The sequence below is a fragment of the Labrus mixtus genome, chromosome 11, assembly GCF_963584025.1.
Source record: "Labrus mixtus chromosome 11, fLabMix1.1, whole genome shotgun sequence".
NCBI lineage: Eukaryota > Metazoa > Chordata > Actinopteri > Labriformes > Labridae > Labrus > Labrus mixtus.
In genome coordinates, this window is record NC_083622.1 from 7,794,099 (window position 1) to 7,821,095 (window position 26,997).

The following is a 26,997-nucleotide window of genomic DNA, read 5'->3' on the forward strand; positions in this document are numbered from 1 at the left end:
GTAGGATTTAGCTGTTTATGCCCAAATTATTATTACTATTATCTTTTTTTTGTTAGTCTATGTTCTGTCATGCTGTCTTGTCTCCTTTTTGTATGTTGTTGTTTTTTGTTGTTTTTTGTTTTGTTTTGTTTTGTTTTTATACTGTCAATGTTATGTCTATTTGTTTGTCTTTTTGTGAGTGTGTTACTGTGTTACTAAATGAGAATGCAAATAAAAATATTGGTTACATTTTTTTTTTTTAAATGACATCATCTATTGCAATTAAGTGATTAACCACGATTAAAAAATGTAATCTCTTGACAGCCCTAATATATATATATATACATATATATATATGGGCGGGCCGCCCCCCAATATAATGGTAGGGGAAACACTGTATATATATTATATATACATATAAAAAGTATATTATTAAGAGTATTATTATCGAAATAAAGGCTCATGTGTCATGTTATGATTATCGACTGTAAATATTAATGTATTAATTTACATATTTATATATGTTATGACGCACGTTGGTTGATATTTATCAAAGAAACGCTTGCTAGCAGAAAGAGAATGATCACTGACTACATTTCCCACAAACCCCCGCGGCATGTATCGGGAGATTACGTCACGTGCACTCCCAACTTCCGGTTGGAGTGTAAATGGATACATGACACAGTTGTTTGGAGGAAAGCTACCTACTCGAAAACCCCTTCACGTACATTAAACTAGCGACGTGGTTTTGACATCCTAACGGCTGACGGCCCCCCCTTTGGAGACTCGGCCGCGATGGAGGCGGTCCCCCGGATGCCGATGATCTGGCTGGATCTGAAGGAGGCAGGGGAGTTCCCGTTCAGCACGTCCGTCAGGCAGGTGAGCTGGGCTGGGTGGGGGAAATGGAGCAACAGGGTCGAAAGTCAACCAAACAAGGATTATGGATAACCACATCGAGAAGCTAACGTTAGCAAACGACTGAACCACCTGGAGTCTGTCTCCGTCTGATGGGGCGACTAGGGGAAGTTTCCAGACGCTAGCGAAGGTCTGAATATGGAAAATCTCTCCCCTGGACCACCGCCTTTTGTTTGCTAACGTTAGCCTCCTGCTAACTAACACCTCCAATGTTAAGTTTCTAATTACCCCCCTTCACAAGAACGTAGCTTAGCCGGATATAAACAAAACAAGTTACACGGTGACAGAGGTGCACGGTGCGAAAACAAGGACCATGGCTCCTCACGGCCCGCCGGTCAGGATGCAGACAGGAAAATAATAACCAGTGATGTCATTGTCACATGCACCTGACTACAGCTGGTTGAACTGTAGGAAATAACACCTCACACCACTGAACAAGAGCATCTAGTCACTCAGCGTGGAGACAGTTTTTTATTTATATATGAAGAGTTAAACCCCCGCAGGAGAAAGTTAAACAGCTGTCACAAAGTTTCATAACACAACCAGTAAGAGCTGGTGTGTTCAACTGGGTTCCTGTGTCGCACAAAAATAATAATTTAATAAATATGGTGATAACAAAATCAATGTACCCCACATGAAAATACATGTATTTTTTTTAAGGTCCTCCACAAAATGAAAAATTACTTTACTGGGACTTAACTGTGAGCGAATGACTCGCTTCCTCAGGTTTGCCCAGTGTTATCACATGTGCATACACAGGTGTGTTAGATAGATACGGTCACATAACAGATCATCACAATATAGATTATTATGACCCAGAGTATGACACTACCTGTACCTGGGAGTATATCTGGACTGGTCCAAGCACACAAGACTGGCCTGAGAGGCGGTTCTACTTCCTGAGGAGGGTGAGGTCCTTTAACATCTTCATGGATGATGCTGAGGATGTTTTATGAATCTGTGGCGGTCATTGTTATGTTATTTGCTGTTGTGTGCTGGGGCAGAAGGCTGACGGTAGCCGACAGACTCCAACAGACTGATCCGCCAGGCCAGTGACGTTGTGCGGGTGGTGACTCTCCGACGGTGGTGTCAGAGGGGAGGATGCTGTCTAATTTGCATGTCATCTTGGACAATGTCTCACACCCACCTCCACGACACAGGAGCATATTCAGTGCTAGACTGATTCCCCCCCCCCACGATGCACCACAGATGCCACAGGAGGTAGTTCTTAAAGGTGGTGAACAAACTTTACAACTCCTCCCTCTCTGTGTCAAACACTCTCTGTCTGACCGTGGATGGTTTGAAACTTACAAACTGTAAACTTGTCTTTAAAAGTGCACTATGCAGTTTCAGGGTACAGTAAAAATCAGGCAGAGCAACTTCTTGTGGCAGGTTACATACCCGAGGTCACTCTGTAGGAAGTAAACAAACAAGAGGGAAGATGTGAACTACAGGTACATAAGGAGAGTGAATGAGGAAGTCTAGGTTTCCATTTTTGGAAACTGCAAATTTATCGATAAAATCAATTTATCCCCAAGCCCTCGCTCCACCCGAATCTACAGTATCTAAAAGATTAACATGCTGGCCCATCGTACCATCAGAGGAAGAAGACTTAGTGTTGGATGTTTGTCTGCTGAGGGCTTCCGTAAAAGTGCTCAAATACAAGTTTATTTATGATGGAATAAGATTCTTGTCACGACACTGAAAAGCGTGTCCTAGATCCAAGCTAACTCACATAGAAAAAAATCAAACAAAAGTAGAAAGAGCTAATGGTTAAAAACTCAGTTTCATCTCTATCCGATGACCCATTTTTCAAGAACCTTCCTTCAGACCTTTGCTCCCTTGAGTTACTGTAATTCCTTCCAGTAAAACTCCTGCAGGATGTGTTGCAATGAACTTCCAGGAAGCTGCATGTCTCGCACTCTTTAAATATGTGTCGATTCAGTGACTCGTACCATAAAAGGCTGTTATGCTTTACCTTTAATACAACCTTCAGTAGAGCTCAAAGGTAATGTGTTTTTGTTTCGGGATCAGAATCTGTTCTTCACAGTTAACGTTCATTCTTCATGGATAACGTTGATACCTCAGATTATCATTTAAGCTCATATCTGAGTTAGTGACAGCTCATCGGTTTTCTCCAAACATAAGGCGGTGCGGCATATCGAGAAAAGAAAGACGGGACAATGCTCTCTAGTAGGCCTGTCCCCGACTTTACACGGTCGAGCCTGATTGGTCAGATTTTGCTTTTAGTCGACTGACAGTAGAAAGATTTCTCGTTGTTGTTTTTTTTGGTGCTCTCTTTTAGGACATTGTTTTTCTCACTCATTAAGTCTGCATCAATGTGACCTTCTAACCGTATCACACATGTCCAACACAGCAGACGCACACACACTGATGGCCCGGTGTGTGCAGGTCAGACCGGCGACAAACAAACAAACAACGTCTTTTAACCATTTGAAGAGTTACTGAACTCTCCTGATCATAATAATCCACCAAACTGATTCCCAACGATTTAGATCCAGAGAAAGATTTTATCCAAACATGTTAGCTGCTTCTATCAATACATCAGGGTGATTTCTTCATGCACACACTGTGGAGAGTAATTTAAAGTAAGAGTCTTCACAAGGTGATATTTATACTACGAGAGGCTCTGAGTCATGAAGTATTTTGAGAAAACAGACAAATCTATGTAAAGTTAGACTTTAAACACCCCCATAGAGCTGGAATGGAACGATCCTCATGCTTGACTGTGAGACTGGTAGTCGAATTAGACTCGACTACATGGGGTCCCCCCTATTTTCTTGTTGTCTTCTCGTTGTGCATTTAACCTGAAGCCTTGTGACCTTCCTGCTTTCATAATTTAATCATAAAAAAGAAACAAATGCCAAAGAATGAGTATTTCTGCAAGAAGGTTTCACCTCTCCACCCGGCATAAAGCAGCATGCTGCTTAGCACAGTGGCTAATGGGGATGGGGGGAGGCTTGGCAGAGCATGATGGGAAACTCCAGCGCCTGTCTCTGGCTCATGCTCCGGGCGACAGATTATTCGACTATTAAAAATTCCAGTCTGGAGTTTTCTCTAACACTCTTCTCTTCTTCTCAGTTCATCCTGAAGAACTATGGAGAGAATCCAGACAACTACAACGAACAGCTGAAGAAACTGGAGACTCTGCGGCAGGTTGGTTCCTGCTCGTACGCCTCAATCACTTCCTGTCACGTCTGAAACTCGTCTCATCGTCTGCCGTCAACTCCTTTCTGATTGGCTGGGCCACTTTAATCAAACATATAAACGGAGGAATAGAAGATGTACAGCTGCGTAAAATGCAGATATAAACGTGTGTGTTTGTGTGTGTTTTCACAGAGTGCTGTAAATGTGACGAGGGATTTTGAGGGATGCAGCACACTGAGGAAGTACTTCGGCCAGCTGCATTACCTCCAAAGCAGAGTCCCCATGGGAACCGGCCAGGAGGCTGCGGTACCCATCTCATGGTAATAACACACACACACACACACACACACACACACACACACACACACACACACACACACACACACACACACACACACACACACACACACACACACACACACACACACACACAGACAGACAGACACACCGACACACCCATCCACTTAAAATCTGAATAATTGTTTGTGTTATGACCACTTTCTGTTTTGGACCTGCTGAAAGGGATCAGACCAATACTGTATTAACCCTTTAAAAACCCAGCCTTATTGGCTTAATTTGATGTTACTGAGACGCATTTTCTCTACCTTAAAGGTCCAATCAGTAAGATGTGTAGAGACTGAAATGATAAAATGACCTTACTCTATGCAGCAGCCAGTATGTCCTCCTTCTAACTTTAGATTCTGGTCCTGAATGTTTGGACCAGAGAAGGTAGGCGGTTTTAAGGCACCCCCCCCCCCCCCCCCCCCACAGCCGTTTTGGATGCCCCTCGGTTTGCCAAATATGAGACCAGTCATCAGGTCAAACCAACAGGTGTTGCAGTGATGGAAGCGGGCAAGAGAACTGGTTCAGATAGAAGTGATTGTACCCGACCTAAAAAGCCTCTGCATGTTTCTAATAAGCTCCACGAGCAGAAACGAGCTCAAACTAGGATCAATATTGGAGATGCTTTTGAAAAATGGAGAGAGGTTAGAACACAGAAAGGTTTACAGACCGATGCAGAGCTGGATAAACACTGAAGCTTCAGAGTCCATGAGTTGGCATTTTGTGATTGAATGTTTGAAATGTTTGTCTCTGTGCAGGACGGAAATCTTCTCTGGAAAAACAGTCACCCATGATGACATCAGCTATGAGCAGGCCTGCATCCTCTACAACCTTGGTGAGTAAGCTCATGTGGAGATATTTATAGTCGTGCTTCAAAATCAGACACATTCACAGAGAAAAGGGTGGCTAAATAAGACGATTTCAACTAATAATAGTAACTAATGGATTCTCTGCAGGAGCCCTACACTCCATGTTGGGAGCCATGGATAACAGGGTATCTGAGGAGGTATGACACACACACTTCCACGCACAGTCATGCACATGCACTTCCACACAGTCCCACTGACTCTCTGCTCTCCGTCCAGGGGATGAAGGTGTCCTGTACACACTTCCAGTGCTCGGCGGGGGCGTTCTCCTACCTGAGAGACCACTTCAGCCACAACTTCAGCGTGGACATGAGCCACCAGATCCTTAACCTCAACATCAACCTCATGCTTGTAGGTTACACACACATGCATATACACACAGGCACACCCACACCTAGATCACTGTCTCACCACTCTGTGTCCTCCTCCCAGGGTCAGGCTCAGGAGTGTCTGCTCGAGAAGTCCATGCTGGACAACAGGAAGAGTTTCCTGGTCGCTCGCATCAGCGCTCAGGTCCCCTCCTCATCACTAATTAAATTAGATCTCATATTATCAAGAGATTATTGAATTGTTGGAGGTTAATTACTGCGTGTCCTGCTTCAGGTGGTGGATTACTACAAAGACGCCTGCAGGGCTCTGGAGAACTCGGAGACGGCGTCCATGCTGGGAAAGATTCAGAAAGACTGGAAGAAACTGGTTCAGATGAAGATCTACTACTTTGCTGCGATTGCACATGTGAGTCTGATGAGCGGCCCGGTTTGGTTCAGTACAGTTTGGTACGATAGACCCTGATCTTGCTTGCCTTTCCAGAGTCGACCGTACCCCTTACTTTGTAAACCCGGGATGGCCATAGCTGCGCCGGCTACGTAATAGCGTGACGTCATAGCAGTTAAGCCCGCAAGTAAATCCAATGAAGAAGAAGAACGCAACACAACTAACAAAGGGCAAAAATGGAGGCGGTCCAGCAGAGGTCTGCACCTCCGAGGTCGTCCATGGGGCGGGGCTACTCGCTTACACAGTCTTGAAATGACTTGAAATCCCATAATCCACAGGATATTTAAACATGGTGCGTTTTGTGTTTGCCCTTAAATACAACTGTTCGACGGGTAGTGATGATTCTTTCGACCAATCAACGGACTGCAGTGTGTTTAGCCCCCACCCGCTTCAGACTCGTGTAACACTCAGGATACACTTTTACACATCCAGAGACTTTTAAAAACAGACGGGATAAAATGTTGGTCGCCTGTTTTCTTTTGTCCAGCTCCTGTGATCGGCTCCTCTGGGCGATGGCGTCTGATATTCATTCAAATGTTTGAAGTGTCAGACTGCTCTGCAAACCTCGAAGTTTAACCCACACAGCTGATTCAAAGGAGCAGGCGGGTCATTTGGCGCCATCTTGTCATGTTGCATCCGAGTGTCACTCTTCTTCTTTGTGTGTTTTGTTGTGCTTCTTCTTCTTTGTTGGTTGTGTAAGAGCGGTGAAAAAACAGTCACGAGCATTAGCACCACCTTGGGGATGTGTGATCTCTTTTTGACGCGCGAACAAATTCCATTTCAGGCCTATTGCATGTTTATTTGGACTTGATTCCTCACATGCAGACATGCAAACTGTTCTTCGTGTCTCTTGTGTTTTTCTGAACAGCTTCATATGGGAAAGCAGGCCGAGGAGCAGCAGAAGTACGGAGAGCAGGTAGGTCCGCCTGAGCCGATCGTCTCATGAACAAACGTGTTCTCCGTTCTCTCCCCTTCTTTTCTTTCTGTCGCCTGATATGACCCTCTGTGTCCACAGGTGGCGTACCTGCAGAGCTCCATCGACAAACTTAGTGAAGCCATCAAGCTGGCAAAGGTAGACATTTATTCATGACGTGACACTCGATGAGATCGTGTCGGTGTAATTCATGCATGCATCATTTAGAAGAAAAAGTCAAAGAGATCTTAAACATGGTGCAGAAAAAAAGCACAAATTGGTGCAAAATAAATGATCAGAATGCAGGAACGGATTTTCTTTTTCACTAAACATTTGGGAAAACTATTTCTCCTCCAAGCGAGGGGACGTGATAGGAAACGTTTGAGAGCCACTGTTTAACGTGTGTGTGTGTGTGCGCCCCTGTGGTTTTAAAATGCTAAGCTCTGCTCTGTCTTGTCCTGGTACGAGCAGGGTCAGCCTGACAGCGTGCAGGAGGCCTTGAGGTTCACCATGGACGTCATCGGGGGAAAGTGAGTGATACCCCTCTAATAAGAATTCAGTACTTCTCATGATGTTTCACGAGTTTCTCTGAAGAAGTATTGTCTTTGAACTCTAACCTGCAGGTTCAATTCGGCCAAAAAGGACAACGACTTCATCTACCACGAGTCGGTTCCTTCTCTGGAGACTCTGACCTCGGTCAAAGGTAACGCATCCTGTTCCCTCTCTGCACCTTTATCACTGTGAGCATGCAAAGCAGCGTGCACATTTTGCAGTCTATTCTTGGATATGTGTTTGCAGAGTGATGTTGAGGCCTGTGCGTCTCCCGCTGTGTTTAACTTGGTGTGTCGGTGTTTATAAGGACATCCTGTATGTTTAATCAGTGAGCTACTCTGCAGGTTTCATTTACATGAACGACGTGGCCAAAGCCATTCTGAAACAGATATTCATCCACATCTGACACAGCTGGAGGTGTTCTTTGGTTTATGGATCCTATTGTCCGCCATCTTTTGAATGCAATAGCTAATGAACACCTGGAGGGGAGGATCGTCAGATTTAGCACAAACGTCCGGTTGGATTTAAGGAAGAGGTGATGAGAGTTCTGTGGTCAAAGGTCAATCTTAAAGGTCAATATGGCCTTGAGATATCGCAGCAACATCTGGAGGGAATCCGTCCAAGAGAGCAACATCGTCCAGGATTGATAAACGGACAACCTCCTCTTCTTTCTTCTCTGTCTGTTTGACCTGCTGTTGAGAGAAGGAGCTACTCTCTAGAGGAACAGAGGAACGCAGAGAGACATTTTCTAGTTTTATGTTCCTCCTGTGAATGATCGTGGTGCAAGCGACTCTTTTTTTGAGGCTGTGGTTCTTTTTCAGGGTAATGTATCCTTCTTAATGGTTAAACTGGGATTCTTTGGTGAACACTGATGGATGCAAACTGTGACTTGGCTACTAGTCAATGTGTCACATAAACTTTATCAGGGCACTTCTGCTTGGTGCCAAATGTGGCTTCATTCAAGCCAACATTCTCTCTGTCAAAGGTCAAATGACTGAGTTTGACACTCTGTATCGGCCTGCTGGGTTTAATCCGGCTGTTAACACAGTTTGGATGGATTCGGTGGAGATGTAGATTTTGAGTACATTTCTGTTTGAGTTCTGCCGGTGACTCATTTTCTCACAGATGAACCGGGATGGATGTCTTAGTTTTTTTGCTTTGACGCCAACACATCATGGAATTTGACATTAACATGCTAACAGATTTAGCATCACATTCCCGATATTCCATATCTCAGATTGATAGTGTGTAGTGCTTTATGTGATGCCTGTCACGGTCAAGATGACTTATTTTGTGAGTCATCTGTAGTAGTAAAGACAAATACATTTAAAAATAAGGTTTCTCAAGATGGCTTGCAGCCACATATATTTCCCTGTCACTTTACCACGAGGTCTTCTGAGCAAGACTCTTAGTGCATCATCTAACAGTATGCTACTTGAAGTTTATGCGAGCTGGCTTTACTGTAGTTAGACCACAAGTGGTCTTCTCAGGTTCTTAAGAACGGGCTGACCGCATCAGAGTCCCAAATGAAAGACATGCTGACAGAGGATGCAGTTTAAAGGATTTATTTTCTATCCAAAGCCACGCTGTCTGTGGTAAACTAACCGGCAAACTGTAGACTAAACAATAGCCGTCATGATTCAATTAAAGCTAAACTCAAACAGATTCAAGAAACAGCATATAAATAAGCATGAACAACAACATGTCTTACATGCTCAGGAACACATAGCAGGGGTAGAGGAGGGAGATCTGAGGGGTGTACAGCTTTACGTTGGGGCCTTTTTTAGTGTTTGCAGGCACAGCTGGAATTGCAATGATCGATCCAGCAGGACATTTAGTTGATGTGACAACTCTGTCCACTAGGGGCCGCCATTTAGGCAGCATGGAAAGTAGTTGCCGGCGTCTCCTGTTGATGTCTTCCTCATCCTTTGTTTGTTTAAAGGACTAACAGACAATGTCGTTGTTGGTTTTGGATCTTTTTTCCCCGTTGCTTTTGGCTCTGTTGTTTTCTGCTGATCTTTGCATATAAAATCAAGCTAATGTGCCCCTGAGCGAGTAAAACCATCTCCTCTCTGCCCCTCTAGGTGCCCCTCTGGTGAGAGCTCTACCGGTGAACCCCACAGACCCCAGCGTTACTGGACCAGACCTGTTTTCCAAGTTGGTGCCCATGGCGGCCCACGAAGCCTCTTCGCTGTACAGGTAGGCACAGTCCGAGGTCATACGAGTCAGAGAGCATGAAAGTCAGATGTTCTTCAGGTTTTTTTTATTCCTGTCTGTCTTTTTCCAGCGAGGAGAAGGCCAAGCTGCTGCGAGACGTCGTCACCAAGATAGAGGGCAAGAATGAAACACTAGAGTGAGTTCTCCTTTCTGTATGTTTGTGTTCGTTTGTGTGTGTGTGTCTGTTTTGTGTGTGTGTGTGTGACCGTTGCTGATACTCAAGATAAATTAAGTACTATCCACCCAGTGTGTGATGTAGGTGTTTGTTAGAGTAACTGAATATATCTGTTTGATCACATGTCTGTCAGTAACCTGTGCTAAAGTGTGGCAGGAAGTGAAAGGCCCTGTGTTTATTTTTCCCCTGAATTGAGTCTGTAAGGTGATCTTAGCTCTAATTACTTAAAGCCCGATCACACAGAGACACGTCGCCTGAGTTCACCAGCTTGGAGCGCATGAGCATATGGGCAACCAAATAAAAAATGAGTGGTAGAAAATATATTTGAGAAAACATAGCGCTCTTGCCGTTGCTTTGCTCTGAGACGAGGAGGAGGGGACTAATTTAACCCCTCAGGTATCTTGCGACATGAAATTAGACCTCTTACGATGTCTGACCCTTCTGTACCTCAGACTGAATTTAATTTATACATTATATATATTTTTTTAATTAGAGGCAGTTCTATTCTAAACGGACTGTTCTGGTCTCTCTCTCTCTCTCTCTGCAGACAGTTCATGGACTCTCTGGGCTTGGAGCCAGAGTCCGTCGACAACCTGGACATGTACAGCCACATCCCTCCGGTCCTGATGGAAAAATGTGCTGCTCTCAGTGTTCGACCCGACACCGTCAAGAGCCTCATCCAGTCCATGCAGGGTCAGTATTCATATCACATTCAGTGTTATAGCTACTTTAATCACGAGTATTATCTTCCTTTAAAGACACAGTTTGTAAATTCCACCACCAGGGGGCTCTCAATAAAACTATAACAATGGACTAATTTGATGCTGGTGGGGAATCAAGGGAGTGATCCTCTCTGCGATCCCAGTCTCCTTCAGTTTTATCAATTAATAACATTCATACCGTTAATTAACCTGAACAGCGAGCATGAATCATTTTAAACAGGCACAGTTTTCACCCCTTGTGTTAATAAAGCCTGCTTCTGTAGGGCTCTCCGGTGTCTTCACTGATGTGGAGTCGTCACTGAGAGAGATCAGAGACGTCCTGGAGGAAGACGAGGGCGGTGAGCGAGCCCTCCTGGAGGCCTGCGGCCCCGCTTTGGCTGAGATGCACCCAGCGGCGCAGGCTCAGTCTCTGGCTGAGATCCGCAGAGACCTGGAGAAGTACATGGAGGCCCATGAGAAGGCCAGTTTCACCAACACGGAGCTCCACAGGGCCATGAACCTGCACATCAGCAACCTGCGTCTTCTGGGGGGGCCACTGGAGAGTCTGAGAGATGCTCTGCCCCGGCCCCAGCTCAATGAAGGTGAGCTTGTGTTTAATAATGAGGGTTTGTGTTAATCTGTGTCATTTAAAGAGTCACATATTCTCCTCCTCTTCAACCAATTTAAATAAGTCTCAGAGCTCCCCAAAACATGTGTGTGAAGATTCTTCCACTCTGGAAGAATCAATCCACTCTGATCCTGTATTTGATCATGTCTATAAACCCCTCTATTTCAGCCCTGCTCAGAACAGGCTGTTTCTGTGTCTGTACCTTTAAATATGTAAATGAGCTGTGTCTGACCACGCCCCCTTCTCTGGAAGGGCTTGGGTGTGCTCGGGCTTTCTCTCTCCATGTCCTATTGTTTATGGTGAGAAGGCAGACTCAGAGGGTAGAACAAACACCTAGCTGTGGGAGTGTCACCCACCTGGGGGAGGGGTTACTGCCCTTTGTGATGTCATGAAGGGAAAATCTCCAAATGGCCTGTTTGGAGATTGCTGAATGAAGTTGGTGTAATAAGCTGCATTGGTCATGACTTTAAAGGGGCTATATGTAACTTTTTAAATGTATAAATCGTTTTTTATCTTCCATTAATATGCGAACGGTTAACTGATGTGAAAAAGTAGATGTTCACTGTCTATCTGTGTTGCCTGTATAAAAAGTTTCCCCCGGTCGTATTTTCCGCGAAAGCTCCAGGCAGTGACATTTTATGCACTTTCTCAACGTCCTCCTCACTCCGCTCCGCTTACAGAGATCAACAGTACAAAATCATCACACACTCCCTCTACAGCCAGAGGCCGTCTTCCACACACTTCTATCCGTCCTAGGAGCTCTCAAAGGCGGACAAACTCATCACACACTCCTCTCAGCCAGTGCCTGCAGAGACTGTAGTTTGTAGGATGGAGAATGAATACAGACACACAGACTCCTTCACAGACTTTCACATGTGTATGACCACTTACCTCCTCTGTCACCTTTATGCCGGTAAATATCCAGTGTTTCGCGGCCGATGATGATGCTCGTTTGTGTACGCACGAGCACGTATGACGAGCACGCGAGGGAGAGCGAGCAACATGTTACTGGTGCGGTTCGCCTAACGGCCATGCGGTATCTCTACAAACGCAGTATTTTTGAAAGTTACATAGAGCCCCTTTAAGATAGATAGAAAGCTTAATGGTAATATTCTGAGATTCAATTCAGGAGTCATCAAGTTCAGTCTAAAATATTTTTGAAACGTGTGTCTGTGTTTGCAGAGGAAGTCGCCGGGCTGCAGTGCATGAAGAGGATCTTGGGGAAAGTGCAGGAAATGAGGGAACAGAGAAGTTCTCTGGAGAAACAGCTCCGCGACCTGATCCAGCAAGACGACATCACCTCTACCCTGGTCACCACGGAGAGGGCCGACATGAAGGTATGACGCTTCACATGGCCAGTCCACATAGATCATGAATCAATAAAGAGGCATGAAAACTGATGTGATTTATGATTCATTAACTATATTAACATGTGCAAACTTCCTTCAACCTGATCCCATCTTGACATCAAGTATTTAATCAGAATAAAACCACTTTGACGTTTGTAGAGTTCTCCTACTAGTCTCATCTTCGGTAAATATCATGAAAAAGAAGCTGCTTCTTCCTGTTGACATTAATAAAAAAAATGCATACAACTTGTTAAAGATTGTTAAAGGAAGAATGTGCGAAATGTTCCACATAAATATATCAGAGATCAAGTCCATCCTGTGTAAATTTGGATTAATGCTGGAGCTTAAGGGCGACATCTACTGGATCAAAAAGTCATTTCGCACATTCTTCCTCTAAGAGTTTCACTGGAGTAAGATCCTGTTCCAACAGAAGTCACACAAGTATTTGTGCCCATGTGAACATATCTAATGATTAATCTTTCTTAAGTTCTAGTTTGTGTTTGCAAAAATTATACATGTGCCACCTCCAACAAACTCTGTGTCCTTTCAGCAAATATTTGAGGAGCAGCTGAAGAAGTACGAGCAGGTGAAGGTGTATATTGATCAGAACCTGGCAGCTCAGGAGAACATCCTGAAGGCGCTGACCGAGGCAAACGTCCAGTACGCCTCAGTGCGTAAGGGCTTGAGCCAGACTGAGCAACAGTGGAACGGCACTGTCCAGGGACTGGTGGGCTCCTATGAAGCCTACGAGGACCTGATGAAAAAGTCCCAAGAGGGGAAGGAGTTCTACGAGGACCTTGAGGCCAAAGCATCCCGTCTTCTGGAGAAAGCTAAGACCTTATGTCAGACCAGAGCAGAGGACAGGAAGCCCATCCTGGAAAAGTAAGAACAAAGATTAAATACACAAAGTTAAAGAGTTTTAGAATTGTATCTGACGAGTTAGCTAGCTTCTTTCCTACTATCGTTTCCATCCATTCACATCTCCTCACCAGGCAGGTACTTTGAAGGGAAAGACAGGCATTTTTAGTTCATGCTGATTTTTTCCTTGTGTAACGAGTTCGGTATACATTTTTAAAACAGACCGAAGACAGAGTTGCTTCTGTGAGTCCATAGAATGCCATCTTTTGTTGTTGATTGGGCATTTGATGTCCTCACATATCAACTGCAGACCTCTGAATTAAAAAGGAATGTTACATCAAATATGGTATCGTTCATGTGATAGGACAGTGGATAGAGTAGGAAACCAAGAAAGAGCGTGGGGAATGGCATGCGGGAAAGGAACCACAGGCCGGGAGATGAAACCCAGGCTGACCGCCCCAGAGGACCACCGCCTCTCGAATCTTATGTATTTTTAATTTAAAATTTGGACTATACAATTCTGCTTTATCTCTCAATGTCAAGCATCTTATTACAAGATACCTTAATGAGGCGCCAGATTCGCAGTTATGTCATTTTTCAGAGGCTATAGTTCTCATTGCATTGGCCGTGGGTTTGAATCCGTGCTCGCCCATTTGCTGCATGTCATTCCCTCTCTCTCCTCACACCATTTCCTGTCTCTCCTCTCCTATCCAATAAAGGCAAACGTAGCTCAAATATATAATTTTAAGAAAAAGAAACCTTAATGTAATATTGGGCTGTGATTGTCTCCTCCTCAGAGAGACGCAGAAGAAGCCACCTGCACGGCCTACAGCAGCTAAACCCTCCTTGCATACTAAGGCCCCTGATGTCGACTCTGCCTGCTCTAGCCTGGATGACCCCGAGTTGGCCCAGCTTAGTGCAGCCATCTTGGCCTTGGGAGGTGACCTACCTGAGGAGCTCCTCAGCCTCCCTCCTGACATGTCTTCCCTCCCCAACACTGCACTTCGTATGCCTGGTCCAGAGGCCTACATCCCTCCTGGTGCTAATTTGGGCGGGAGCAGCTCACTGCCTTGGCCTGGTGCTCCAGCTGCTGGTCATCCTCGCTTCCCTGCCAACCTGCCTCCTCCAGAACTCCTGGCAAGGATAGCTCAGTTTCCTACTTCTGGAGCTCTGCCCCGTGGACCCCTCCCTCAGATGAATCCACAAATGCCTCCACATATGCCAACCCAAGCAGCAGTGCCGGGTTATCGACAACCACATCCACAAGTCCCCCAACCTGGTCCTGTTGCTCCTGCTCCAGTCCGACCGTCCACCACAACTGTGGATAGCATCCAGGCCCCAATCCCCAGCTACGCCCCCACTCAACACCACCCTGTCCAACCTGTTGCCTCAACTGGCTACGCCCTACCCCCACAGATGGGGGCTTACCCACAGTTTATACCCCAACCAGGAATGACCATGCATGGCCAAGCCCAAGCTCCTGCATCCCAACCACAGCAGCAGAAGCAGCCACAGCAGCAGTACCCTCAGCCCATTGGACAGCCACTGCCTCAGGGCTACCAGCCTGGATCAAGGGCTCTCCCTGGCCCTCACCCTCCTCTCCAGAACCAGCAAGCATACTCACATGGATATATGCCCCCTCAGCCTGGTGTTCCTCCTCAGTACCAGCAAGTATTTCCAGGTCAGCTGCAGCCACATCAGCACAATGGTTATCAGCCCCGGCCACAGATACCCCAAGGCTACCAGACACCCCACTGCTATGTACCCCAGCAGCCCCCTCGGATGATGCCAGGCTCTATGCCAACACAACCTCAGGTCCAGATGCCACAAATACCCCCAACTTCTCAGCAAGCACCTCCTGTATCTCAACCCTACCTGCCCCATCCTAACCAACAAATGCCACCCAGACTCCCAAATCAACACATGATGCCCCATCAGCAACACATTACAATGCCCCCCAATGCCCAACAGATTCCACCTCACACACAGGTACAGATGCCAGGAGGTCCCAGAGCACAAATGCCCCCGACAAGTCAGCAAATGCCCCCAGCTTCTCAAAACTATATGGCCCCTACAAGTCAGCAAATGCCCCCAGTCTCTCAGAACTATTTGCCCCCCACCATCCATCCTTCCATGCACCCACAGATGCCTCCTGCTTCACAACCTCATATGGTCCCTGGCGCTCAGGTCCACCTGCCAAGGGGCCCTCTGCCTCAGATGCCTCCAGGTGGAATGCCACCACATCACCCACACCCTGGACAGCCTCCTGTACCACACATGCCCCAGCAGCCCATGCGGATGCCCAGCCAACCACAGGCTCAGCCCCCTCATTCAGGGGGAGTATGCTACCCAGGAGGGGCTCCAATGATGCCTCAACAGCCTCTGGCACCACAACCTGCAGCCCCCCAACAACCTCAGGCTCCTCCTCCAATGACCCATCCACAGCCCACTACCATGTACCCTTCAGGTCCAGGAGCTAATGTACCTCCAAGTACCCCACTGCAGCCCACTGCCATGGCCCCACATGGGCCACATGTTCCCCCTGCCCAGCACATGATCCAGCCCTCTCCTGGACCCCCCGTGACCCAACCACCAAACCCTGTTCCTCCTTCCCCTTCACCTTCTCCCTCCCCATCTCCCTCTCCTGGTCCTGCCTCTCTGGTTCTGAACCCCCAGCAGAGACCCACACCAGCCCCCACCACGGGAAGCAAAGCTCCTCCCACTCTTCCCTCCCCCTCGGCCGTCTCTCCCTCCACATCGCTGTTTCAGCGCCAGAACTCAAGCACAGATGACCTCCTCTCTTCGAGCCCTGAGAGCATACCAGGAGGCACCAAGGCCCCCACAAATGTCCTCCAACCCACCAAAGCCGACCCGCAGGATGGAGAGCGTCGGAGGAGGAGCTCACAGGGAGTTCTTCTGATCCAGGGTGACCCATATCAAGCCCCAGAGCGTGTTGCTCGCCTTCATGGTGAACTGGAACGTTATAGGGCCCAGGTAGATTCCCTGGAGCACCCCTCAGAGAGTGAGGGTGGGCTATCCGTGCTGGACGCCCGCTGGAAAGAGCTACAAGACCAGCAGGAGAAGGACGCCCGCCAACTCTCCATCGCTATCGCCCGCTGCTACACAATGAAGAACCGTCACCAGGATGTCATGCCCTATGATATTAACCGTGTGGTTCTGCAGTCAGGAAAAGACGACTACATCAACGCCAGCTATGTGGAGGACTTGTCTCCGTACTGTCCACGCCTTATTGCCACGCAGGCGCCGCTCACAGGCACAGCGGCTGACTTCTGGCTGATGGTTTACGAGCAGAAGGTGTCGCTGATCGTCATGTTGGTTTCAGAGCAAGAGCTAGAAAAGGTACATAACGTAATTTTTACTGTTGATGACATTTAAGTGAATTAAATTTGTTTTGATGATAGATGAGAATAATTTTACACAGAAACAAATTTACATTATACTTTATATTTCTGGAACATTTGATTGTAAGGAGATTTATAAATGAAAAACAAGCATGTCCTTACATAAACAATTATTCATAATTTAAAGGGTTTATCATCGGTTTCACCTTTCTTTGTTTCTTATCGGTACTTAAAGAGACCCACGGGGTTCTGTTTTCACCATCTCGGTTTCCACCGTTGTTTTTTCCGTCTCTCCCAGGGAAAGGTTGTGCGCTACTTCCCAACTGAGCGTGGGCAGCAGCTCGCTCAGGGACCAATCACGCTCAGCCTCACCACACAGAAGACGACGCCGACACATGTGGAGCGCATGATCAGCCTGCAGTACCGCGACCAAAGTTTGAAACGCACTGTGGTCCATCTCCAGTCCACCTCCTGGCCCGAGCTGTGAGAACTTTCTCTTTTATTTAGAATGTCAAATATAGTTTGTGTTGATTTTGTTGGTAACGTGGACTCCAGTATCCTGGTTATCGGTCCTGTCCCTGTTTGGATCGTATTCAGGATATGGCGTTTACATGCACAGAGTGAAACCTGGTTCTTCATATCCCTGTATACATGATCATTACTAATTCTGATTTCTGACTGCTGCATCCTATTTGTGCAGGCGCCTGTGATGTTTATTTTACAACACAGACTGCAGCATTTTTTAAATCTGATGGATCAAGAGACCGCTGTCGCCTATTACGGGTTTAGCACTAGCGGGTTTAACTCGTTTTTTTTGGGGCTCCAGAAGTAAGATGCACTCATTGCCGCCGCCATGTTTTTTTTTTTGCTGATACATCACTTAGCTGAGGCTGCTCCTGTGCAGGTAGTCACTAGCTGTAAGCAGTAAGGCGTAAACATGATGCCACAGGAACCCGTTTTCTGTCAGAGTTCTCCAGATAGCAAAATCCGATTTCTGATGATGAGGAACTGCTCATCCTGTTTTTGAAATCAGGATGTGAACACAACATTTAAAAAATACTCTTTTTGAGCCTTTATTTAAGAGACAGGATAGTGGATAGAGTCAGAAATCGGGGAGAGAGAGAGTAGGGAACAACTTAAGGGAAAGGATCCACAGGTCATATTGAACCCGGGCCACCTGCTTGGGGGACTAGAGCCGCCGTGCACGGAGCGTGCACACTAACCACTACTCTACCGGCGCCCCATCCTCATGCACTCTTTAAGTTTTTCCATTTCCTCCTATTTGTTCATCAGGGGTCTTCCTGACAGTAAGAGCAACCTGCTGCGCTTCATCCAGGAGGTTCATGGACACTACCTCCACCAGAGGCCCTTACACACACCTGTTGTTGTGCACTGCAGGTGAGTGGGAATAAAAAAAATACTTTGAATATGATTAAGAATTAAATCTTTTAGTCAAAGCACCTTAAACCCTTAACCACCTTAATCACATGCACACACTGTTTTTTACCGCTGCAGTCGAAAACACTACATCACTGGATAGTACAAACAGCATACTACGATCGATAGTGGTATGAAGGAGGCGGTTTCGATTAGAGCCAAAGTGTTCCTAATGAGCCTGTCTACTCTCTGTCTCAGCTCGGGTGTGGGACGCACCGGCGCCTTCTGTCTGCTGTACGCTGCACTGCAGGAGCTGGAAGCAGGCAACGGGATCCCTGACCTCCCGCTGCTGGTGAAGAAGATGAGACAACAGAGGAAGAACATGCTGCAGGAGAAGGTCAGACACAAATCTGATGATTATGTGTGCGTTTTTAATTTGTAAGATAGGTAGGCAGGGTTGTACATAAGGAGAGTAAAAAGGGAATCTGATCTTTATCGTTGGTTCCCAACCTGCGGTCTGGGCCCCTCTTTGGGTGGCACGAGGCTGTCTGTTCTGATAAAACACAAGATAGTTTATATGAAGGTCTTCAATATGAATGTGTTTCCTGACTCAAAATATCCGGCTTTAGAATTCTTGTAAATTTTTTAAAATCATGTGAGTCCTCGGGGGGCTCAGATTTATTTTAGATAAGAGTAAATAGGTTATTCATTACATACAAAGTTACATTTTTTCACATACTCTTGTCTGTCTCTCTCTCCAGCTTCACCTGAAGTTCTGCTATGAAGCTGTGTTGAAGCACGCTGAGCATGTCCTCCAGAGACACGGCATCACTACCGCCACCTGCAGCAAGAACGCCACCTCTGCATCCACAAAGGTTTGTCTTCAGACGACCACACACACACACACACACACAGAGCTGGTGCAACAAGCCACTGTTTTTTTTTTTAAATTGGAAATGTCTCTCTCTTCCTCTCTGCAGCCTTACTCGAGACAGGAGTCCCAGCAGGATCTCGTCCTCGGGGGGGACATGCCCATCAGCTCCATCCAGGCTACGATCGCCAAGCTCAGCATCCGCCCCCCCAGCGCCACAGACCCCGCAATGGATGCCCCCTTTGGCATGGACGAGCAGGTCGTCGCTTCCTTACCCGACCTGTACTCGTCGAGTGATGTTCAGCCGCTCCAGGAACCCTCCCCTCTCTCAGAGCCGCTGCCCCCCTGCTCCTTCAGTCCTCCTCTCACATCCCCGACTCAATCTCCACCCCCACCAAACGGCCTGGATGCTGCCTCCCCCTGCACGCCACCAGCCATTCACGAGCCCCTCCCAGAGGTGACTCCCAGCCTGAGCCCGCCTCCTCCTGCTTCCGGTCCGGCTCCGTCCTCCCTGGAGCTGCTGGCCTCCCTCACGCCCGAGAACTTCTCCATGGAGGGAGGCGGGAAGGGGAAGCAGCGGGTGACCAAGCAGAGCTTCCTGCAGCCGGCCGAGGGTCAGGGTCTGCACGGGACTCGAGAGGAGGAAGGGGACGACCCGCTCAGCAGCCTGGACCCCCTGTGGAGCCTCAACAAGACCTGAGAGGAGTCCACAAACCGCTGCTTTTCTCTCAGCTCTTTCTAATCCTGCTTTTAAGAAGAAAAAAAACATTTAGCCGTGTTTATTTCCAAGACGTGCCTGGTGGCAGACGGTAGGGTTCCAGTTTTGAAGTTAGGTGTATTCCTTCTGGTTACGTGGCCTGAAACACACTCGCGTCTTCTTCCATCACTGGGGGCTTCTGGGACCAGATCACTATGCACTCGTCTGTGTTCCTTCATTCCTTCTGTCGCTTTTTGCTTCTTTTTATTTTCAACTGTCTGTGATGTATGAATGTTCTGCACTTCAGCCAGAGCTGGGCCCCCGAAATAAAGGAAAAACTCCCAGCATGCACTCCACTTTTGCGGCCTCCCTTTTTCGCAGGTGGTCGTCACCAGGGTTTGTTTGGACCGGATCTCAAACTCCACCTTGAAGTCTAAAACTGAACCCTCACGGACTTTAAGGGCATCGGACGTTCAGTGTGTGAGGGATTTCAGATGGTACAAGAAAGGATCACTTTTTCTGACATGGCCCCCCGCTTAGAAATAGTTACATTTAAGTTCTGCCTCTGACGTGGCAAAACAAGTACCCCTAAGGTGACCATTCAGATTTTGGGGGGCCCAAGCCACCCATTCAGCAACGCCCCTGCACAGGCCGCGTGCATCTGCCCCTTTCATGTCACTATGTCCCCCCCCCTTCTTCCTCTCCCAGTTTTAGAAGCACTGGCCTAATGGGACACTATCATGACGTCACACACGTTGCCTGGAAACAAGATGCCCCAAAAAATTATAAAAAAGCCCTTCTCCAGTATTTACTACAGCTTTTATATTTTAACTTAGAAAAACCACCAAAGTTAAAGGTCACATATTCTGTAAAATCCACTTCAACATGTTTCTCTAACACTAATGTGTCCCTAGTGTGTCTTCAAACCCCCCAATGATGAGAAAAGTCCATCCTCTCCGTCTTTTGCCTGCTCCACTTTTCAGAAAATGTGTGCTCAAACAGGCCATTTGGAGAGTTTCCCTTCATGACATCACAAAGGGCAGTAACCCCTCCCCCAGGTGGGTGACACTCCCACAGCTAGGTGTTTGTTCTGCCCTCTGAGTCTGCCTTCTCACCGTAAACAACAGGACATGGAGCGAGAAAGCCCGAGTACACCCAAGCCCTTCCAGAGAGGGGGCGTGGTCAGACACAAGGGGGCTTGACGATTGCATCTTTAATGAACTCCAGGTATCAGAGCCCTCACACACCAGACGATCCGATCCCGTTGTGGGACAGCGCCAAACGTCAAAGTCCGTGAGTCGGTCAGTGTGGAGTTTAAGATTCAGTCGTTGTGTTTGAACTGTCGTAATGGATGCACGGCCCCGAGGAGCAGAGTGGGAGGAGCTGATTCTTAAGGAGACAAACCCCCTTCAGCTCAAATCAGCGCGTGTAGTACAGTCAGCCTGTAACACAGAGCAGCATCGAATCAGCACGTCTCTACAAGTTGATTAAGTTTTCTCATCCTGTAACACTGTAAATATCTTAAATAAATGACTATTAAAAAATGCACTAATCATTCATCATTATTGTATAAAAATGATTAAATAAATCCAGTAGACAGAAACCTGCTGTGGTATCAAAGCCTCTTTATTTGAAAATTAGTAAAAAGTCTGTGTTACAAAACAGTGAATAAGTTACCTCCGTTACTACAGCCTGCGTAGATTGTAGGCAGCCAATGAGAGGAGGAAAGAGAGAGGGGGGAGGAGCTAACTCTGGGATTGACTATTACAGCTCATTATCTTGATGGCTGATTTAAAGTGGGAGAAATCTTCAGGCAGCTTGCGAGACAATCAGTACTGGACCGCTTGGAGTTTCATGTCAAGAGTCCGGCCTTTGTTGTTGAAATGTTAGCGTCTTTAACGACTAAGAAGGATAAAAGTATCCGTAGCTGCATCCACAAACTGCCGAGACGATGCGCTGATGGCTGTGTGAGTGGAAGGAGCAGGATCCTGACGGTGTGTTTAAAGCTTCAGAGAGGATTCATAGAGTGACAGAACGATGTGATATGAGATTTTGTACAAGGCCAAGAAATGAACCAAAACATTCAAACACGCTAAGACTCCATTTTGAAATGTTTCTCTCCTAAGACGAACAGTTAGACGTTTTTCCCTCTTCATGACGGCGACCCCTCATGATATCGACATCACTCTCCTGTCTGTTAAATATAAGTTAGCATGTGGTTAGCTTAGCTTAGCACAAACACGGAACGCAAGGAAGTGGAGCTAACCTGTCTTTGTAAAACCAGCACATAATAACCCAGAACTCCTCTTGTGCGTCAGCTGCTCCGCCATGAGAGAAGGACCTTACACGTTCAAACTTTAATTCACAGTCCAAAGAAAGTTCTGGAGCAAATGAAAGTGTGTCGACCCCTTACGTGAACCATTTGCTTCAGGACTTTCTTTGGATTCTACTGAGATGTTCCAGTTTTTCTCAAATTTGATTCAATTAAATGTTCTGTATTGTCGGGTTGTCTCTGGAGATGTGCGCGTTAAAGTCGAGTAAATGGTTAAAGGTCATCACCCTCGCTAATCGGCACCAGAATTACTGCTCTGTTTAAACGACTTTGGCCCCTCGATGCCGCTCAAATGTTGCCCTCACACTGCAACGCAGCCAGTCGCCACTAGATGGGGCTGTCGCCACCGACCAAGATTATAAGGTTCGTTTTTGATTTTTCATTAGTTTGTATTGGTTTTAGACAAACTCCTGCGCACTGTCCAAGTTACACAAATCAGTTGCAGACTTATTTCTACAATTTTAGATAAAGCAATCTCTCTTTCTTCTGCAGCAGCTTGGGATAAAAATATGACTGAAGGCCGGCATTTTCTCTAAAGCTTCGGTCGTCTACTTTACGAGTCTGTTGATGCTGAAGTAACCTGAGGTTGATCGATCGATTTAAAACACGAGGTGGAAAACTCAAACATTTCAACAACCTTTCTGGATCGTCTTGTTTGTTACATTTGAGCAGATTGTCGTCATCACTCATGACCTTAACAGCTGCTGGTGGTCGTTTTTTTGCCACCGTTGTACAAAGCCAGGGTAGCTACTCTCTCTCGTTAGCTCGTCACCCCCGTTAGCTTGTCTCAAACCAAACAGAGTGACATCAATCCTCTCATTAGAACTCTCCACCATTAAGTTTAAAACGCTTTAACCATATTTCCCAAAATGTCCACCTTTTCTAGAAAACAGAAGTAAAAAAAACAATCTAAAAACTACACATTTCCCCATTTCTAAAACGTTAAACTACCGTTAACAACAAAAAAACACAAAGCTAATAAATTAACAGGTTACGTTGCCAAGGCGACCACCAGTCTGGTTCCTATGGGATGCATCGACAGTGTTTCTTTACGCGTCTCTTCAGGTTACATCTTATCTTCAGCTGCTTGTTTTGTGCACATCAGGAACTTGTTTGTCTCTGCCTCCCGTTGAACCAGACTGGGTGACCTTCGACCTCGACAAGTCTGCAGTGTGCATGTTTACTAGCGCCGCCTGCAGGGGTGAAATTAGTTTGCAAGTCTGCAGACATCACGTCCATAATGTCCTGTGAGCGAGCAGATGTTTGTAAAAAAAAAAAAGAAAAAAAAAAGTGCCTCACGTGCACGAGCTGTGCGTCAGAGAGGGTTAGTAGTGCATTGAATTAGTGTTGCCATGCGATACTGTTGTTGTATTTTTTTTTTTTTTTTTACAGATTTGTTGGTCACACCTTTGGGGACTACATTCAGGTGAAAGCTTCAGTAGACGCTGGAGGAAATACATTCTGCATGATGTTGGTGTGAGTCTTAAACCTGCAGGACTTCATTCTTCCAGCTGGTGTATGAAGTGAAGGGCCGACGTTCAGGCATTTCTTCTATTTTTTACGTTAATTTACTGTAATTAATCATTTTTACTTTATCTCTAACTGGTTAATAAACTGACTGAGTGGGTGAGATTAGCTACACTTTCTGATTACCGTAAAACTTCTATTAGTAGCCCGAGCTTTGACTTCAGTGCATAAAATTATTTACCCTTGCTTTATTTGGATTTAAGGCCCCGAGTCTAGCTGGCGTTTTTCTGGGCAGAAAAGCGCTGGCAGAGCACTTACAGGAAGTGTTTGTGTGCTGAGAAATAAAGTGCTGCACGTCTGTCCAGTCTCTATGGAGGACATATGTGCAGCACTTTTTTCTCAGTGCACAAATGCTTTGTGCTAGCGCTTTCGCTTTTCTGCCTGGAAAAAACGGCAGGTGGACACGAAGCCTAAGACAGCTCATCCATACCAACCGGCTGCTCTGTGAGGGAGAGCGAGACGTCTTGTTTATATATTTAAGATGCAAAATCTAATCAACACTGAATGCATAAACAGGAGCCTTGAATAGAGCGCTGCCTTTATTTGTCAAAACGTGCAGCAGCACCAGGCTAGTTAAAATGGCTGGGCCTTAAATTAAGATGGGCTTCTATTTGAAGTTTTACGGTAATTTAACCAGCTGTGAAGAACCCGTCAGTCAGCGAGGATTCTGCTAAACGTGTCTGAGAAAACAAAACGGAGCCTTCTGTATCTTTAATCTGAACCCTCAGTTTAAAAACCGTCGCCCTGAGTTCATCATCTGTGCCCGCTGATATGTAAGTTCTTCACTTCTTCTGAGATAAAAAAAAAGGATGGTCCATTTCCACGGCAATCCGTATCCGCCCAATAAGACAACATGATCTGGATTTAAAGGCTGGACTTAATGCTCTATTGCATGATTGCTTTGGACTTGGATCGCATTAAATCTAACCTTAGTGTCGGATCGATTGGACTTGCGTTGAGGATGCTGTAGACGTAGAAACGATCCATTCTACAGACATTGTGTTTTTTTACAGATCTGTTCCCACAGTTTATGAAACCGTCCCCACAAACCACAAATCAGCGAGCACAGATCATGAACCTCTGGGCATTCCTGGACCGTTGCCACGGCGACTGCATCGACTGAGTAAGTCCTATTTATCTGGAATTGATTGTAGATTGAATGTCTTACAGCAGTTTGTGTTGGACTCGAGTGAAAAAGCACGTCAACGTCTCTCAGTGCATGTGACACAGTGCATGAGCGTGATCCATGTGCGTGTTCTTAGCGTGTACGAGCAGAGATCTAAACGTAGGTGATGCTTTTCTTGCGTTCCCTGTCTCTCTTTTTTTTTTTTTTTTTTTTAAACGACTGGCTGCAGGAAAAGTTCTGCAGGTTTTCAGACCAACTTCCCTGAAGTGTACACCGACAGCACGCCGCTGAGCAGAGGTGAACTGCGAGCGCCACTGCGTGATCGTAGCGGGTTTTCTTTGTGGCCTAAACGATGAAAACAGTGTGAAGCCGAGACATCTTCAGTAAACAGTGATTTCAACAAAAGAATCTCTAAAGGGCACGATATGTGAAAACAAAAAGCAGTCATTGTAAACATGACATCAGGATGATGGTGGATCATAAGGGGGGGGGGGCTGCAGGGGCCCCTCGTACAGCATCAGTAACCCCAGAACCAGAGGCCTGAGGGCCCCCGACTCCACAACAACAAACACTTCAACGTTTCCAGTTCAGTAAAACAAAAAAGGTCGTTTTATAACCCCGACCTGTCATCACCACCGTCCAATGAACTCATCATGCCGTATGTAAGAGGCGGGATTAGAAATTCATAAACAAACCGTTATTCCAAAAAATGTATCGCTAATAAATAATAGATTTATACATATAAAAAAAAACACAGCCCCCTCCGGAGGTTTACATCGTACAGTAATCATCTGGTCTCACACTCACACGCTTCACATGTAACCACGCAGGTTGTTTTGTTCTCAGCAGGGTTTCGCCATTTAAAAAAAAAAAGAGCGCCTCGATTCATTCACACACAAAACTGCGCAGCTAGTCCCGACACACCATCGAGCGTAAGAGGCAGCAGGAATATAAATTTTTTTTTTTTAAAAAGAGACATTTTTATCTTCCTCTCAGGGGCGGGCGGGGGTCACAGTGATGCCCCGCCCGTGTCAGCAGCATAGAGGGCAGCGCCACGAGACAGAACGCACACACACAAGCAAAAAGCACAAACTGGTGACTGCTGGATCCTCTGTCAGCGAGAAACATCCAGATTATCTTGGAATAAATGACCCTCTTAATTGTCATTTGCGGCGGCCATCTTCATCCGATAAATGTAGCAGGTAGTCCTCGGCTCGTCTTCTGCGACGTGCGTCCACGCTCGTACTCCAAACACCTTGAAAGACGCTTGTGTTTCCGTTGAATGCCAGAAAACAAAATCAAGTCCAAAGAGGAAAGAGGATGTTCAGAGCGCTCCAGCGGCGCCCGCCTCAGTCTAGTTTCTCCAGCACTGACGGCACGTACACCAGGCTGAGCTCGCTGCCGAAGTCGCAGACGATGGCGGCGTTGTCGAGCACGAGGAGCTGCCGGACGCCCTGCCCGTCGCTGCTCTGACCCAGGTAGACCGTCTGCAGCAGATCGCCGAAGTTCAGGTCCCAGAAGGAGACGCAGCCCTGACCCCCCGTCACCAGGAGAGACTCGGAGATCACGCCCAGACTGGCGCCGCAGCCCGCTTCCTGAAAGGGGAGAGACGTAAACTCATCATTATTGATGATGATGATGATGGTAATGAGGATGGTTTTGTTTGATAACGACGACTTATAAGATGGTTTCTATACTGATTAGAGCTCTCAAGAACTGCCGTCAATGTTGTGCTTTGCCTCTGGTCACTTCCTGTCAGCTCCTGTGTGTCCAATCAGACTCATAGCTGATTGTTTGCTCTTACTGACATTGTTCCCTTTTTTCTAGATCCTTGCTTGTGTTGTACTTACTCTCTGATGTACGTCGCTTTGGATAAAAGCGTCTGCTGAGTGAATTGTAGAATATTCATATCAACAACAAGTCTACCTGCTGTATGGAGTAGAGTTTGATCCCCGTGCTGCGGTCCCAGATACAGATGAGGTCGTCCAGTCCTGAGCTGATGACGCAGGAGGTGGTGCAGACCAGTGAGGTGACGTCGCCGCGGTGACCGTAAACATGGCTGACACGGCTCCCTGTGAGGACATCCCACAGGCAGATGGCGCCGTCCTGCCCTCCACTCGCCAGAACCATTGTCTGAAGAGTCACAAGAAGACATGTTCACTCTTATTTTTGACGTGCAGAAGATCTGATAATGGTGGATAATTGGTAACCAGCCGATATGACTCCACCCCCTTTTCCCCACTGCTTTACTTTCTTAAAAGGTCACAT

The 26,997-nt window shown here is 46.5% G+C and overlaps 2 protein-coding genes across 5 annotated transcripts in view; one reads left to right on the forward strand and one right to left on the reverse strand.

Moving 5' to 3' along the window:
* Positions 1–618: 618 nt before the first annotated feature.
* ptpn23a (protein tyrosine phosphatase, non-receptor type 23, a) lies at positions 619–21,347 on the forward strand. Of its 2 annotated transcripts, none has more exons than XM_061049802.1 (25): positions 619–858; positions 3,997–4,071; positions 4,255–4,382; positions 5,163–5,239; positions 5,361–5,410; positions 5,490–5,621; positions 5,703–5,783; positions 5,874–6,005; positions 6,913–6,960; positions 7,060–7,116; positions 7,426–7,487; positions 7,581–7,660; positions 9,594–9,708; positions 9,797–9,862; positions 10,449–10,594; positions 10,887–11,204; positions 12,413–12,567; positions 13,130–13,461; positions 14,235–16,797; positions 17,098–17,282; positions 18,093–18,197; positions 18,435–18,573; positions 18,938–19,051; positions 19,157–20,548; positions 20,595–21,347. In XM_061049802.1, exons 1-24 carry the CDS (start codon positions 775–777, stop codon positions 19,745–19,747), a joined length of 5,835 nt encoding a protein of 1,944 aa, XP_060905785.1. In that variant the 5' UTR covers positions 619–774; the 3' UTR covers positions 19,748–20,548; positions 20,595–21,347. The 2 variants fall into 2 exon arrangements, with proteins under 2 accessions (XP_060905785.1, XP_060905787.1); XM_061049804.1 differs by having other exon boundaries at positions 7,429–7,487.
* Positions 21,348–21,352: 5 nt separating this feature from the next.
* Positions 21,353–26,997, reverse strand: part of scap (SREBF chaperone) — a 41,558-nt gene continuing 35,913 nt past the window's right edge. For all 3 annotated transcript variants that reach the window (XM_061049807.1, XM_061049806.1, XM_061049805.1), the window contains exons 22-23: positions 26,656–26,862; positions 21,353–26,324 (exon numbers count right to left, since the gene is read on the reverse strand). In XM_061049807.1, coding sequence (XP_060905790.1) covers positions 26,079–26,324; positions 26,656–26,862 — 453 coding nt within the window. In that variant the 3' untranslated portion in view covers positions 21,353–26,078. The remainder of the gene's footprint in view (positions 26,325–26,655; positions 26,863–26,997) is intronic.